The sequence below is a fragment of the Oncorhynchus mykiss genome, chromosome 8, assembly GCF_013265735.2.
Source record: "Oncorhynchus mykiss isolate Arlee chromosome 8, USDA_OmykA_1.1, whole genome shotgun sequence".
Classification (NCBI taxonomy): Eukaryota; Metazoa; Chordata; class Actinopteri; order Salmoniformes; family Salmonidae; genus Oncorhynchus; species Oncorhynchus mykiss.
In genome coordinates, this window is record NC_048572.1 from 9,249,298 (window position 1) to 9,264,545 (window position 15,248).

The 15,248-nt window shown below is 43.7% G+C and overlaps 1 protein-coding gene and 2 long non-coding RNA genes across 4 annotated transcripts; all 3 read left to right on the forward strand.

Annotated features, from left to right (window-relative positions):
* Window positions 1-2,449: 2,449 nt before the first annotated feature.
* Window positions 2,450-3,979, forward strand: LOC110531071. The gene is made up of 3 exons (XR_002474622.2): window positions 2,450-3,089; window positions 3,448-3,522; window positions 3,693-3,979. It is a non-coding gene; the product is annotated as an uncharacterized LOC110531071 (long non-coding RNA).
* Window positions 3,980-4,113: 134 nt separating this feature from the next.
* On the forward strand, window positions 4,114-8,406 carry LOC118965491. Of its 2 annotated transcripts, XM_036984691.1 has the most exons (4): window positions 4,114-4,648; window positions 4,747-4,902; window positions 5,066-5,272; window positions 7,092-8,406. In XM_036984691.1, exons 1-4 carry the CDS (start codon window positions 4,496-4,498, stop codon window positions 7,125-7,127), a joined length of 552 nt encoding a protein of 183 aa, XP_036840586.1. In that variant the 5' UTR covers window positions 4,114-4,495; the 3' UTR covers window positions 7,128-8,406. The 2 variants fall into 2 exon arrangements, with proteins under 2 accessions (XP_036840586.1, XP_036840585.1); XM_036984690.1 differs by lacking the exon at window positions 7,092-8,406 and having other exon boundaries at window positions 5,066-5,475.
* A 2,666-nt stretch (window positions 8,407-11,072) lies between these two features.
* LOC110529329 lies at window positions 11,073-14,101 on the forward strand. The gene is made up of 3 exons (XR_002474364.2): window positions 11,073-12,174; window positions 12,387-12,474; window positions 14,065-14,101. It is a non-coding gene; the product is annotated as an uncharacterized LOC110529329 (long non-coding RNA).
* The last annotated feature ends 1,147 nt before the right edge of the window (window positions 14,102-15,248 follow it).

A 15,248-nucleotide genomic window follows, 5' to 3' on the forward strand; every position in this document is an offset into this window, starting at 1 on the left:
AATCAGATGATTTATGATGATTTGTTTGCAACTCGTTTGGAAGCAGGTACCATATTTTTGGTTCCATTTACCAAAACAGCCGTGTGGTTTTCATTGAGACTGGTACAAACAAACAAAAGCTCAGTGGAAAACCTGCTCTAGTACTCTTGTCTAACATTACCATTGTACTTTATGTTCCACAGGGATTTCATATCTTGCTGATTTATCTCTCTGTTGGTTTCCAGAGCTTCACAGAAAGTAAAGGTGTAACGAAATCAAATCTTGTAAACTAGAAAGGTTAGTCTTTGGTATGAAATGAAGCGTATGAGACGATGACAGGGCAAAACCTTTGATCATAATCTGAGTGCATTTTCACAAATTGGATTATGCAGATGTGTGTCTTTTGCCATTTAATCAGGGCACAAAAATATGAAGATAGTAACCATGTAGTTTACATGCAAATGCAAATCTTGAACATCCTGGCCTTTATCATAAAGGGCACTTCCTGCCACAGGAAGTCTTGCTTATGGAGCAACAGAAATATCCACTATTCCTCTCGAGGCTCCTCCCAAAGCCAGACTTACCTATGCTTATCTCTGAACATTTGACACTATGGACCTTTGATCTTTCTCCCCATCGAAGTAAATACAAAACAGAACAGTGAATTGTTTACTAGGAAAGGGATTTACCTGCTAAAACCCCAACATTCTGTCCTATAGCCAAAAACTCACAGACACTAATTTACACACAACACACGCAGAAAGAGAGAGAACTCGCAGTCACACATCAGCTAAAGCTGCTATAAGCTGCAATGCCATTTTAACCAATGGGGAAGAGTGGATGAGGCCCTTCAGATGGGAGAGATAATAATGAGTACATTTACATTTGGACAAGGCAGGCTTTCAAATGAGGGTACACACACACACGGGGGGGGGGGGGGGTTGATTAGGGGGCTGATTAGGGGACTGCCCTCTGGTTACCAGGGTGATTATCATCCTGTGTCCCTGCTCACTGAGCGAGCGACGGGGGACAGAGTGGGGCATCTGAATCCACCCCCTAGCATTCACATTCCTCTCCCCCCAGCTGACTGCCACGTCTGGACAATGACAGTGCCCCCAGCAGACATCAGGAATTTGATCTAAATTCAGATTTACTTTCTACAGCATCCAAATTATTAAAACTAGTCTCTGGGCCTAAATTCTGAATCAGGGAGCATGTAAGACAATCCATATTCATTTCCATTAATATTTTCACGTGTTATCTTTGAATTATATTCAATTGCTTCCCAACCTTATGACATAGAGGTTTAAAACATACAGTATTCTGATCACTGACATCTCATCTCACTTTTTGGAGCAAGTAAGACAAAATGTTATTCCCATCATGCAATAGGTATTGAAAAGTACTGATCAGCACTGATCAACAACTGCTCAAAATGAACGCTCTCAAATGAGCCCAGAGACAGGAGGCAAAAGAGGCCAATAGCAGGCTTACTCGTGCTGACGCGCTTTTCAAACGTTTGACAAATCCTGCATATTATCAGTATTTGTATTATGACTAGCATGTAAACAATATTGTGCTGCCATCATTGCAATGGCCTCGATGTCTATGTCAGAACGCTGGGAAGCTTTTGAATTGGATAATAAAACATTTGAAATATAAATGGCAAAATATTGAAATATTCAGATTGGCTAAACTATTTGACAGAAATTAGTTTGATCTTTTAATTGCACTTAATAAAAATATAACCCCAAATCAAATCAAACAAATATTATTTGTCACATACACATGGAAAAAAACAACAAAAAACGGCATAGTTTCCTAGGAACGCGAAGCGAGTCGGCCATCTCTGTCGGCGCCGGAAGTTCCCACAACAATTTCAAAGATTTTACATAGAAGTATATCAGGGGTGTGGATCAGTATCTGTTGTGACCACCATTTGCCTCACACATCTCCTTCGCGTATAGTTGATCAGGCTGTTGGTTGTGGCCTGTGGAATGTTGTCCAACTCCTCTTCAATGGCTGTGCGAAGATGCTGGATATTGGAGGGAAGTGGAACACGCTGTCATACGCTTCAATCCAGAGCATCCCAAACATGCTCAATGGGTGACATGTCTGGTGACTATACAGGCCATGGAAGAACTGGGACATTTTCAGCTTCCAGGAATTGTGTACAGATCCTTGTGACATGGGGCAGAGCATTATCATGCTGAAACATGAGGTGATGGCGGCAGATGAATGGCACAACAATGGGCCCCAGGATCTCGTCACGGTATCTCTGTGCATTCAAATTGCCATTGATAAAATGCAATTGTGTTTGTTGTCCGTAGCTTATGCCTGCCCATACCATAATCCCACCGTCACCATGGGGCACTCTTGTTCACAACGTTGACATCAGCAAACCACTCGCCCACACAATGCCATAAACGCTGTTTTATTTCAGCTTGTGAAACATGGGACCAACACTTTACATGCGACGCTTATACTTTTGTTCAGTGTAGATTTCCGCGGGGGCACGGACATTGACTCTAGGGGGGTAAAAACCTTGCCTTAATGAGAGTAGTGTCGACAGAGGCAGAGGCAATCTGCAATGCAGGAGGAGGCAGAGACCAAGAGGAAGCAAGCAGAGAGAGAGGCTTTCCGAGCATTTGGAGAGTAAAAACCACCAACACTTGAAAAAAGAGAAACTGTGGCTTCTAGACAATGGGGACCACCCCTCAGAGCCTGGTTCCTCTCTAGGTTTCTTCCAAGGTTCTGGCCTTTCTAGGGAGTTTTTCCTAGCCACCGTGCTTCTACATCTGCATTGCTTGCTGTTTGGGGTTTTAGGCTGGGTTTCTGTACAGCACTTTGTGACATCGGCTGATGTAAAAAGTTGCAAATGCGCGCTGTACGTTACTTAGTGATACGTCATGATGTAACGTACAGCGTCAGAGGGGTCCGTTTTTTCATCTTTTCTCCAATACTGTTAGGCTATTACCATGTCAATCAACGCTGAATCGAAACGTAGTTCACACTCCGGATTTTGATGCCAGCAAAGTTACTACAGTTCCATTCGTTTTCATTGTAGCCTCGTTTGAATGTTGCGGTTACGCACATTTCTACAGAATAGGGTGAGTTTATAATTATGCTGACAGGCCTGCAGCAGCTAATGTTACGTAGGAATGTTAGCTGTGAAGAAGTTTTGCTACCTAGCTAGCAATCTGGCTTTGTTCACGCCACCTTAAATAGCTAGACTGAAGTTGACATAGTCATGTTTGCTGAAAGAGAAATGTCACTCCCTGTATTTTCTCTGATGTGTGTGTGTGTGTGTGTGTGTGTGTGTGTGTGTGTGTGTGTGTGTGTGTGTGTGTGGGTGTGTGTGTGTGTGTGTGTGTGTGTAGATTAGATTAGATAGTTTGGCATATTATGTGTGCGTTTGTGTGCATGCGTAACACATTTACAACCAACTGATATATTTGGGTTATGTAGATGTTTGTTTTTTCAAGATGACATCATTATCCCTGAAAACGTTTTTCACCATGGAGACAGGAGTCAGAAGAAGAGGTACATGTAAACACATGCTATTTCTAAGCTATTTTTAATTTCAAGCCACAATAATCATTCCTGAGGCCATTTTGGATATAAAATTGAGAATATAGTGATTATTGAAGAATATACTATAACTAAAGCTTAATAGCTTTAGTACAACTGCCTTCCTATTCTTTCTACCACAGACGAACGTTACACCACCGGGACCGTGAAGGAGCTGTGCCATGAGCCAGGATGTGGAGCAGGTGTCATCAGTTCATCCCAAAACGGAAGTGATTTTTTTTCTCTCCATCAAATCAAATCAAACTGTATTTGTCACATGCACCAAATACAATACAGTGAAATGCTCACTTACAATCCCTTAACACAACAATTCCGTTTTAAGAAAATATATAAAAAAAAAGTGAGATAAGAATAACTAATAATTAAAGAGCAGCAGTAAATAACAATTGCGGGGCTTTATACAGGGGGTACCGGTACAGAGTCTGGGGCACCGGTGTCGAGGTAATTGAGGCAATATGTACATGTAGGTAGAGTTATTAAAGTGACTATGCATAGATAATAACAGAGTAGCAGCAGCGTAGAAGTCTGTGTAGGGGGGGGGAATACAAATATTCTGGGTAGCCATTTGATTAGCTGTTCAGGAGTCTTATGGCTTGGGGGTAGAAGCTGTTTAGAAGCCATCACCATGGAAACAGTGTGTTGCGAGCCAATGGGGGAAGTGGGAGTCCCAGACCAGAGTGGGAAAGTTGTTCGGAGGGAATATTTTGGTACCATCAGCAGTTTTCCTTACTGGCTGCTACCACGGCACATTTGTGGAAACTTGTCACCTCCTCAGCCTGGTGTCCATGTCGTGGTGACAGTTCACCAACATACAGCACCTCTACTTTGTGTCAGAGGTTAACCACATGTGGACCCTGCAGACGGAGGCTATTCTGGCTTCAATTGGTGTCCAGTCCACTGATTGTATCCGGAGACGCACGCTGAGATGCGCGAGGCCACTGTGCCTCCTTCAGCTCTCACACCATCCTGGACTGCTTCTCACCTGATCCTCACCCAGGAGACAGTGGATGGGGCCGATGTGAAGAACAGCTACTGGTTGGAGACGGAGGGTTTAGAGAGATGCCTGCAACATATTGAGGTAATCTATAAGCATTTTCTTTATTTTTAAACAATTAATATCGTTATGCAATGTGTAGGTACCTTTAGTAACAATGCTTTTTATTATCATCCTAACAGGCCCATGGATGCGTAGTCGAAACTCTGACCACCGACAGGCATGCAAGTGTGAGGGTGTTCTTGAGGGACTCCAATCCTCATATCTGGCATGAGTACTACCTGTGGCACAATGCCAAAGGTGTGAGGAAACAGCTGTTGGCCATCGCGAAGCCAGAGGTACTATGAAATATTTTATAGTAAGCTCAGAACCCCCCAACTTGTCACGATATACTGTAGGAATTAATTTGGTTCTATTTGTTTTTTACAAATTCATTTTCAGACAGAGGCGATAATTCAAGTCAATGACTCGGGTGTCTCATTTGTTCCTGGTCTGTCTCAGGTACTGCCATGGGTGAGGGCAATCACACACCACGTGGGATACTGTGCCACCACTGCTGGTGGAAGAGTCCGGCTGGCGAAGGAAAAAGGGATCACTGCAGTTCACCACATCACAAATGAGCACCCGCAACAGACCTCTCCGACCTACCCACCCGAAGAGGAAGAAACACGACCCTGGCTGATCACAGCATCAACAGCTTTTGAGAAAGTGAGAAACATCATCCCCAACTTGAGATTGCTAAAGGATCTCTGTAAATACACTACATGTCCAAGAGTACGTGGACACCTGCTTGTCGAACATCTCGTTCCGAAGACATGGGCATCAATATAGAGTTGGTCCCCCTTTTGCTGCTATAACAGCCTCCACTCTTCTGGGAAGACTTTCCGCTAGATGTTGGAACATTGCTGCTATTACAGCCTCCACTCTTCTGGGAAGGCTTTCCACTAGATGTTGGAACATTGCTGCTATTACAGCCTTCACTCTTCTGGGAAGGCTTTCCACTAGATGCTGGAACATTGCTGCTATAACAGCCTTCACTCTTCTGGGAAGGCTTTCCACTAGATGTTGGAACATTGCTGCTATAACAGCCTCCACTCTTCTGGGAAGGCTTTCCACTAGATGTTGGAACATTGCTGCTATAACAGCCTCCACTCTTCTGGGAAGGCTTTCCACTAGATGTTGGAACATTGCTGCTATAACAGCCTCCACTCGTCTGGGAAGGCTTTCCACTAGATTTTGGAACATTGCTGCGGGGGACTTGCTTCCATTCAGCCACAAGAACATTAGTGAGGTCGGGCAATGATGTTGGCTGATTAGGTCTGGCTCGCAGTCGCGGTTCCATTTCATACCAAAGGTGTTCGATGGGGTTGAGGTCAGGGCTCTGTACAGGCCAGTCAAGTTCTTACACACCAATCTCGGCAAACTATTTCTGTATGGACCTCACTTTGTGCACGGGGGCATTATCATGCTGAATCAGGAAATGGCCTTTCCAAAACTGTTGCCACAAAGTCGCAAGCACAGAATCGTCTAGAATGTCATTGTATGCTGTAGCGTTAAGATTTCCCTTCACTGGAACTAAGGGGCACGAACCATGAAAAACAACCCCAGACCATTATACCAAACTTTACAGTTGGCACGACGCATTCGTGCGGGTAGCATTCTCCTGGCATCCGCTAAACCCAGATTCATCAGATGGTGACGCATGATTCATCATTCCAAAGAACATGTTTCCAATGCTCCAGAGTCCAATGGAGGCGAGCTTTCGGCACTACGCATGGTGATCTTTGGCTGGTGTGCGTCTGCTCAGCCATTTAAACCCTATTCATGAAGCTCCCGACGAACAGTTCTTGTGCTGACATTCCTTCCAGAGGCAGTTTGGATCTCGGTAGTAAGTGTTGCAACTGAGGACAGATGATTTTTATGCGCTTCAGCACCTTGAGCTTGTGTGGCCGACCACTTCATGGCTGAGCCATTGTTACTCCTAGAAGTATCCACTTCACAATAACAGCACCTACAGTTGACCCGGGGGAGCTCTAGCGGGGCAGAAATTTGATAAACCTATGACGATGCCACATTGAAAGTCACTGAGCTGTTCAGTAAGACCGTTCTACTGCCAATTGTTTGTCTATGGAGATTGCATGGCTGTGTGCTCGTTTTTATACACCTGTCAGCAACGGGTGCGGCTGAAATGGCTGAATCCACTCATCTGAAGCGGTGTCCACATACTTTTGTATATTTTTATTTAACCTTTATTTAACTAGGCAAGTCAGTTAATAACAAATTCTTATTTACAATGACGGCCTAGGAACAGTGGGTTAACTGCCTTGTTCAGGGGCAGAACTAGCAAGCTTTCGGTCACTAGGCTACCTGCCGCCCCATAGAAAGTATATCACAACATTTGAAATAAATTAATAACCACAAAGTTAAAAAAAATGTTTTTTGTTTATTTCTCATCTGAGTAACGGTATAATCATAGTAGACTATTTATTAATCTCTAGTTATATTTAATATATATTTTCATTCATAGGTGAACATGAGTGTTCATGCCCTGTACACTAAATAAGTGCCCAAGAGGAACAAGTTCGACCAGCAAGGGGATGGTTGTAAGACTCCAAGGGGCTGCCTTGGACCACAATCATTCAGGGAAAAGACATCAGGCTACAACAAAGGAGGGAGTGCTCAGATTCAATCAATAATTCTCCAAGGCTGCAAAGGCATTCGTGGTAAAATCCATCAAGGAGGAAAAGATGTGAGCTGTTTTTAAATACCCATACTAACATACTGTATACCACATACTTAATGAGTATATACTATATTTAATTAACCTTTGTTTAACTAGGAAAAATGTAACTACATACTATAAACATTTCCTTTATTTTAGTATACTATAAACGAACGGTGTCATTTCAGTTGAGCGTACTAGCGCTTTGCCTGTCTACCGGAAGTTAATGCTGTTGCTATGCAACCTCTTGCTAGCTTGTTAGCATACCAAATGACTAGCTAGACATTTAACAATTTTGAGTGTGTAAATACAATCTGGAGTTGTTTCATGATTAACCACTCATGGTGTGATTGTGGTAATGTACAGAAACTCACCCGACCTAGAATACCGCACAATCAAATGCAGACAGTATTATCTCCCAAGAAAATGCTATTCTTGTCACATCAGCCTTTGCTTTGGCTCCACCTCCTATACAGCTCAGGCGTTCGGCATCGCCGTCCTTCTAGCTGTTGCCGAACCTACTGCTGGCAAACGCCCTTCACTCTTCACTACACACACCTAGTTCCAATCCCCACTGTATATATATATACTCCCTCTGCCATTTGTATTTATCGGTCATTGCAAATGTTACTTGTTTTTCTGAGGAATTTCTCCTATTTCCTGAGTACTTTATATTTTGCACTTTGGGTTCGCCCTGGGCCTTTTTGTTTATGAAGACATGTTTTCATCACAACTGCGTTTGGGTTTTGTCCCGCTTTGATCTATGGTGCTTAAATAAACTTGGTAGTTATAAACCTGCGACTGCCTACTCCTCTCTACACCAGTGTTATAGTCACAGCCGTGTATATTCCCCCTCAAGCCGATACCACGGCGGCCCTCATGGAACTACACTGGACTTTATGCAAACTGGAAACCACATATCCCGAGGCAGCATTTATTATAGCTGGGGATTTAAAAAAAGCAAATTTGAGGAAAACACTACCGAAGTTCTACCTACACATAGACTGTAGTACTCGCGCTGGGAAACCACTCGACCACTGCTATTCTCTTTTACGGGATGCCTATAAGGCCCTACCCCGGCCTCCCTTTGGCAAATCAGATCACGACTCTATTTTGCTCCTTCCTTCCTATAGGCAGAAACTTATACAGGACGTATGCTAAGGTCTATTCAACGTTGGTCTGACCAATCAGAATCCATGCTTCCAGATTGTTTTGATCACGTGGACTGGGATATTGTCCGGGTAACCTCTGATAATAACATTGATGTATAAACGGACACTGTGAATGAGTTCATCAGGAAGTGTATAGAGGATGTTGTTCCCAGTGTGACTATTAAAACCTACCCAAACCAAAAACTATGGATAGATGGCAGCATTTGCGCTAAACTGAAAGTGTGAACCACCGTATTTAACCACGGCAAGGTGACTGGGAATATGCCTTCCTTCTGTAAGGCAATCAAACAGGCAAAACGTCAGTACAGAGACAAAGTGAAGTTGCAATTCAACGGCTGAGATATGAGACATATGTGGCAGGGTCTACAGACAATCACATATTACAAAGGGAAAACCAGCCACGCCGCAGACAACGACATCTTGGTCCTAGACAAGCTAAACACCTTCTTCACCCGATTTGAGGATAACACAGTGCCATTGACGCGGTCCACTCCCAAGGATTGTGGCCTCTCATTCTTCGTGGCTGAAGTGAGTAAGATATTTAAGCGTGTTAACCCTCACAAGGCTGCTGGCCCAGGAGGCATCCCTAGCCGTGACCTCAACCTATCAAATCTGCTGTCCCCACTTACTTCAAGATGTCCACCATTGTTCCTGTACCCATGAAGCAAAGGTAACTGAACTAAATGACTTTCGCCCCGTAGCACTCACTTCAGTCATCATGAAGTGCTTTGAGAGGCTAGTTATTAAGGACCATTTCACTTCTACCTTACCTTACCTGACACCGTAGACCCACTTCAATTTGCTTACCGCCCCAATAGATCCATAGACAATGCAATCGACATTGCACTGCACACTGCCCTATCCCACTTGGACAAGAGGAATACCTACAGTATGTAAGAACGGTGTGCATTGACTACAGCTCAGCCTTCAACACCATAGTACCCTCCAAGCTCATCATCAATCAACCATAGTAGGCCTGATTACCAACAACAACGAGACAGTCTACAGGGAGGGGGTGAGGGCCCTCTCCGTCAATGTCAACAAAATGAAGGAGCTGATCGTGGACTTCAGGAAAAAGCAGATGGAGCACCCCCCTATCCACATTGACGGGACAGCAGTGGAGAAGGTGGAACGCTTGAAGTACCTCGACATCACTGACGATCTGAAATGGTCCACCCATTCAGACAGTGTGGAGCTTCTATCTTAAGGACATCAGACTTTGAGGCCATCTCAAGGCCATCAGACTGTTAAATGGCCATTAGCCGGCTACCACCCGGTTACTCAACCCCTTTGAGGCTGCTGCCCTATGTACATAGACATGTAATCACTGGTCACTTTAATAATGGAACACTAGTCACTTTTAATAATGTTTACATACTGTTTCACTCATTTCATATGTATATACGGTATTCTATTCTACTGTATTTTAGTCAATGCCATTCCGACATTGCTCGTCCTATAATTTATATATTAATTCCATTATTTTACTTTTAGATTTGTGTGTATTGTTGTGAATTGTTTGATATTACTGCACTGTTGGAGCTAGGAACACAAGCATTTCGCTACAACCGCAACAACATCTGCTAAATATGTGTATGTGACCAATAAAATATGATTTGATTTGATCCGAGCATTCAATGGCAGTCAAGCACCCAAGCTAACTGGCTAAAGTTGACTAGCTACTTCCAGACACAAATGACAGAACACCCCACTCTGACCATTTTATTCACCCAAGCAGAGCATGTTAGGCTGTTTTCATGTTATCCAGAGCATTGGGGACTGTAATTGTGCTGCTGGCAACAATTTAATTACACTTTTTTTTGGCCGAGCTCTGGCACACAGACGAGAGTGCTCTGAAATGGGAGTAGATAGCCAGAATTAACAATGTTCATTGAAACACACAACGACAATACCACTTAGCTAAGAATGATGTGAATAATCAAGTCAATTAACGTTGGGTAGTTAGTTAGGTAGCAGATAGTTAATATACTGCCTGGCAAGTTCGATGTATTAGTAGCCAACTAACGTTAGGTAACTAGCTAACATACCAGTACATACTGCTCTATTGCTATGCGGCTCGTAAGGATAGCGTAGCTAACACATTGTCAGTCAACATAACGTGAAACGCAACTGATTTGAAAAGTCATTACTTTATTACATTGCTCAACATTTTCTTAACATTTGTCATAAGTAGTTAAAGCAATGAATTTTGCATCCGCTCTCGTCAGACTTCGGCTGCATATTTTCAGCCATTTTCTTCAAAACTGAAAACGGTGTGAAGCCACACCCATTTTCTGTATAATTGCATTATGGGCCCTAAAAGCACGGACATAGTGTCCACTGCTTGTAGACTTCGTATTTTGGTGAATTTAGTGCGACATCTGGGAACTTTTGGCATACTAACTATATCCATACTATGACCAATAAGCATACTATATGTCACAAATAGTAGTTAGTATGAATATTTGAACACAGCTGTGGTGTTTCTGATCTAAGCTCCTACATGGCAGCGTTGACCACTTTGCCAATCAGTAGGTGTTATTTAAAATGTATATATATATTTCACCAATATTTAACCAGGTAGGCCAGTTGAGAATAAGTTGTTATTTACAACTGCGACCTGGCCAAGACAAAGCAAAACAGTGCGACAAAAACAACAGATATAGACACAGATGGTTGACAATATGGCGTGAAGATAAGTGCAATGCTTGTCTGCTTCGAAATAAATGGGTTATGCATCTTAATGACCCACAAACATAAAAAGTGGAAGTGTTAAACGTAGCTCTCATGCTGGAAAAGGTTAGAGACTGGTCTAAGATCTCCAACTAGCTGCTTGGTGTAGTTACCATTGCTTTCCAATAGATGGCAGCCTTAGCTAGCTCACAACTCTAGAAACAGGGTCAGGGTGTTGATAGATGTTCAAAGCAGTTTTATCTTCCAATCTAGTTTCTCTGGCTACACTTGAACCCGTTGTTATAGTGGACTAAGTGAATTTATACTAGTTTTTAGAAACATTGTCTTAGAATTACAAGATACGAATGTGATTCATCATTTTAGTTGGACAGATTGTGTAGTTTTTGTCATAAGGCATTATTACATAAGGAGCTGACATTAGTTTTAGGTAGTTGCCTTTGCTTAACATTAGTTTTAGGTAGTTTGCATGTTCAACTAGCTGGTCTCGCTAGATTACGATTCACATATAGCTAAGTTATAATTATAAAGTTTGCTTTATGTAATTATTTTGTGTCTCGTCTGTATCGCCATTAGCCTGGATGGCAGCGTATTAGTGATGATTGACTACCATAGCTAGGAGGGCATAGTTGAGCTGAGGTGATTCTCATCTGTAGTTGGAGAGGAGGAAAGAGCTTCCTGTTTACATAGCTGAGGTGATTCTCATCTGTAGTTGGAGAGGAGGAAAGAGCTTCCTGTTTACATAGCTGAGATGATTCTCGTCTGTAGTTGGAGAGGAGGAAAGAGCTTCCTGTTTACATAGCTGAGATGATTCTCGTCTGTAGTTGGAGAGGAGGAAAGAGCTTCCTGTTTACATAGCTGAGGTGATTCTCATCTGTAGTTGGAGATGAGGAAAGAGCTTCCTGTTTACATAGCTGAGGTGATTCTCGTCTACTGACTCCCGTCCTCTCACTTCAAAAAGATGACCTGACAGAGAGAAGTGATGACAACAAGTGCAGACTCTAACTTGACAATGTATTTCAAATGTAAGTAACTATGTTTTTACATGTGCTTAATAAATAGCTAACCAAGTTTTATAGCTAGCTAACACATTCAAATGAACGATCTGAGGAAATTGTTTCTGACATGTGATCAATGACTCAGTCAATTCCAAATATACAATACTGTTAAATTGTGTTAATACTGATTATCACACTAATAAGTTGCTCTTGTGTATCATGTGCTTTATCTGTTTCAGAGTTTTTGAGCAAATTCCATCTGGGAGGGAAGCTGACTGCTGCCCTGGCAAAGGAAAACAAAGGGAAAATTTAAATAAAAAGTACAAGGTATGGATTTAGCTGTTGCTTATATGATGCCTGAGCTCTACATACTACGTGTTCAAAGGATATCCAATTTCATGAAATATGGACAGGGATAAAAGTGTAGTGTATCTTAACACTACTGGTGTGTGTTTTTAGACATTGAAAATCCCACCGACTGGGACAGGAACTTCTAAGGGGGAGCTTTATATATAAATGGATGAGACGATTGGGAGAGGCCCTCTATTGCACCTCCCGTTCTGGTCGCCTCAACCATTAATTCAGAGGTGGTGTGGTGGTCTCCCCTTGGGCTCAGGAGGCTAGGGAGAAAGCTAGCCCTGTGCCGAAGAAGAGGAACAATGACCTTCTGCATTTCCTCAGAGAGACAGGAGAGGAGGGACAATGAGGCTCGGGAGAAAGAGGAGAAGAGGGAGGAAGAGGCTGCCAAGAGAGGGGACAAGTTCCTCTCTCTTTTTGGGAAATGTGTAGATAAGGTGTGAGAGTTTTGAGAGAGATGTGAGTTAGGGTTTAAATGGTTAAATTGTAATTAAGCAAGGGTTAACATGATCCACTGTTCCCTGTGTCTCTATATAGTTAGATATTGATAACACCATAACAACCATGTAGCAATTCAAGTGAATTGACTTATTATGGTGAATTTTGATGCTGAACTATATTTGATGTTACAAGGGCAAAACAGGAACATGGTAAATTCAGAGAATTGTTGTTTACGTGTTTTACATCTCATGTACCCCTGCAGGGACACGTGGGGGGGGGGGGTGGGGGGGGTATGCACTCACGACTGTTAGTTGCTCTGGATTTGAGCGTCTCGTAAATGACTCAAATGTAAAATCACTACATAATCAGTGGGCCTCTTTAATGTGCTCCCAGCTGACCCTGTCTTGTGTGTGGTAATGAATCTCAATTGTAATTTCCTTGGTATCTCCCCTCCTTATCTCCTTCTCAAAGCACATTGGAGCAGACTATCTGAGCTTCCTCCTATGCGTTTTGTGAGAAGGAGGAGAGAGTAAGCGAGTAATCAAGGAAATACGATCGAGATACAGCTGTTGTTCCCTTTGTTCTTACATTACAGGTGATGGGCTGCACTTGTCTGTGTGAAGATTGTGGGGTGCTGTTTTTTGAGCGCAAGAACTAGAATAAATTAAACTGACACATTCCATAATTCTACATGAGACACTCATCTGTTCAACATGATGCAGCATTGTGCCCACACTAAACACAACTCAGGGCTCTTTCTCAACCTTTTTATCCCTGTTTTTTTCACGGTCCTTCTCATCCAATAGGTTTAAGAAAGGGGTGAGGAGAGAGCATGTAAGGAAACAAGGATATCCAATTGATGTTTGTGATTGTTCCAGAATGTATCAGAGAAGATACAAAGTCCCTCCCCTCCGTCTCTTGGTTTAAATAAGAATCAGAACAGAGTCTAAGGACCTTGGGCCACCTGTACAATCACGTATACAGGAAACAAATTAAAGACAATTGACAAAGTTTAGGACATAAGTTGTATTGTGTAGAACAGATCTGAACGTCTCTGCATATGTTCAGCACTATTGATGATAATAAAAATGTTATACAACACCTGTTATACACCACCAGGCCTGTCGGCTAGTCCACCACCACCACCAGGCCTGTCGGCTAGTCCACCACCACCACCAGGCCTGTTGGCTAGTCCACCACCACCACCAGGCCTGTTGGCTAGTCCACCACCACCACCACCAGGCCTGTCGGCTAGTCCACCACCAGGCCTGTCGGCTAGTCCTCCACCACCAGGCCTGTCGGCTAGTCCACCACCACCACCAGGCCTGTCGGCTAGTCCACCACCACCACCAGGCCTGTCGGCTAGTCCACCACCACCACCAGGCCTGTTGGCTAGTCCACCACCACCACCAGGCCTGTCGGCTAGTCCACCACCACCACCACCAGGCCTGTCAGCTAGTCCACCACCAGGCCTGTCGGCTAGTCCTCCACCACCAGGCCTGTCAGCTAGTCCACCACCACCACCACCAGGCCTGTCGGCTAGTCCTCCACCACCAGGCCTGTCGACTAGTCCACCACCACCAGGCCTGTCAGCTAGTCCACCACCACCACCAGGCCTGTCGGCTAGTCCACCACCACCACCAGGCCTGTCGGCTAGTCCACCACCACCACCAGGCCTGTCGGCTAGTCCACCACCACCACCAGGCCTGTCGGCTAGTCCTCCACCACCACCAGGCCTGTCGGCTAGTCCTCCACCACCACCAGGCCTGTCGACTAGTCCTCCACCACCGGGCCTGTCGACTAGTCCACCACCACCACCAGGCCTGTCGGCTAGTCCACCCCCACCAGGCCTGTCGACTAGTCCTCCACCACCAGGCCTGTCGGCTAGTCCTCCACCACCAGGCCTATCGGCTAGTCCACCACCACCAGGCATGTCGGCTAGTCCACCATCACCCAGGCCGGTCAGCTTACTTAAATACACATCCATATATAGCTCTTCATTTTCTGGTTAAAGCACAATGAAAGTAATTAATTAAACCAAAACAATATTGGTAGATGGTTGTTGAATCAATTATCTTGAGAATTTCTATACTGAACAGAAATATCAATGCAACATGTAAAGGGTTGGTTCCATGTTTCATGAGCTGAAATAAAAGATCCCAGAAATGTTCCACACGCATAAAAAGCTTATTTCTCTCAAATTTTGTGCAGAAATTAGTTTACATCTCTTTTACAGAGCATTTCTCCTTTACCAAGATAATCCATGCATCTGACAGGTGTGGCATATCAAGACCCGGATTAAT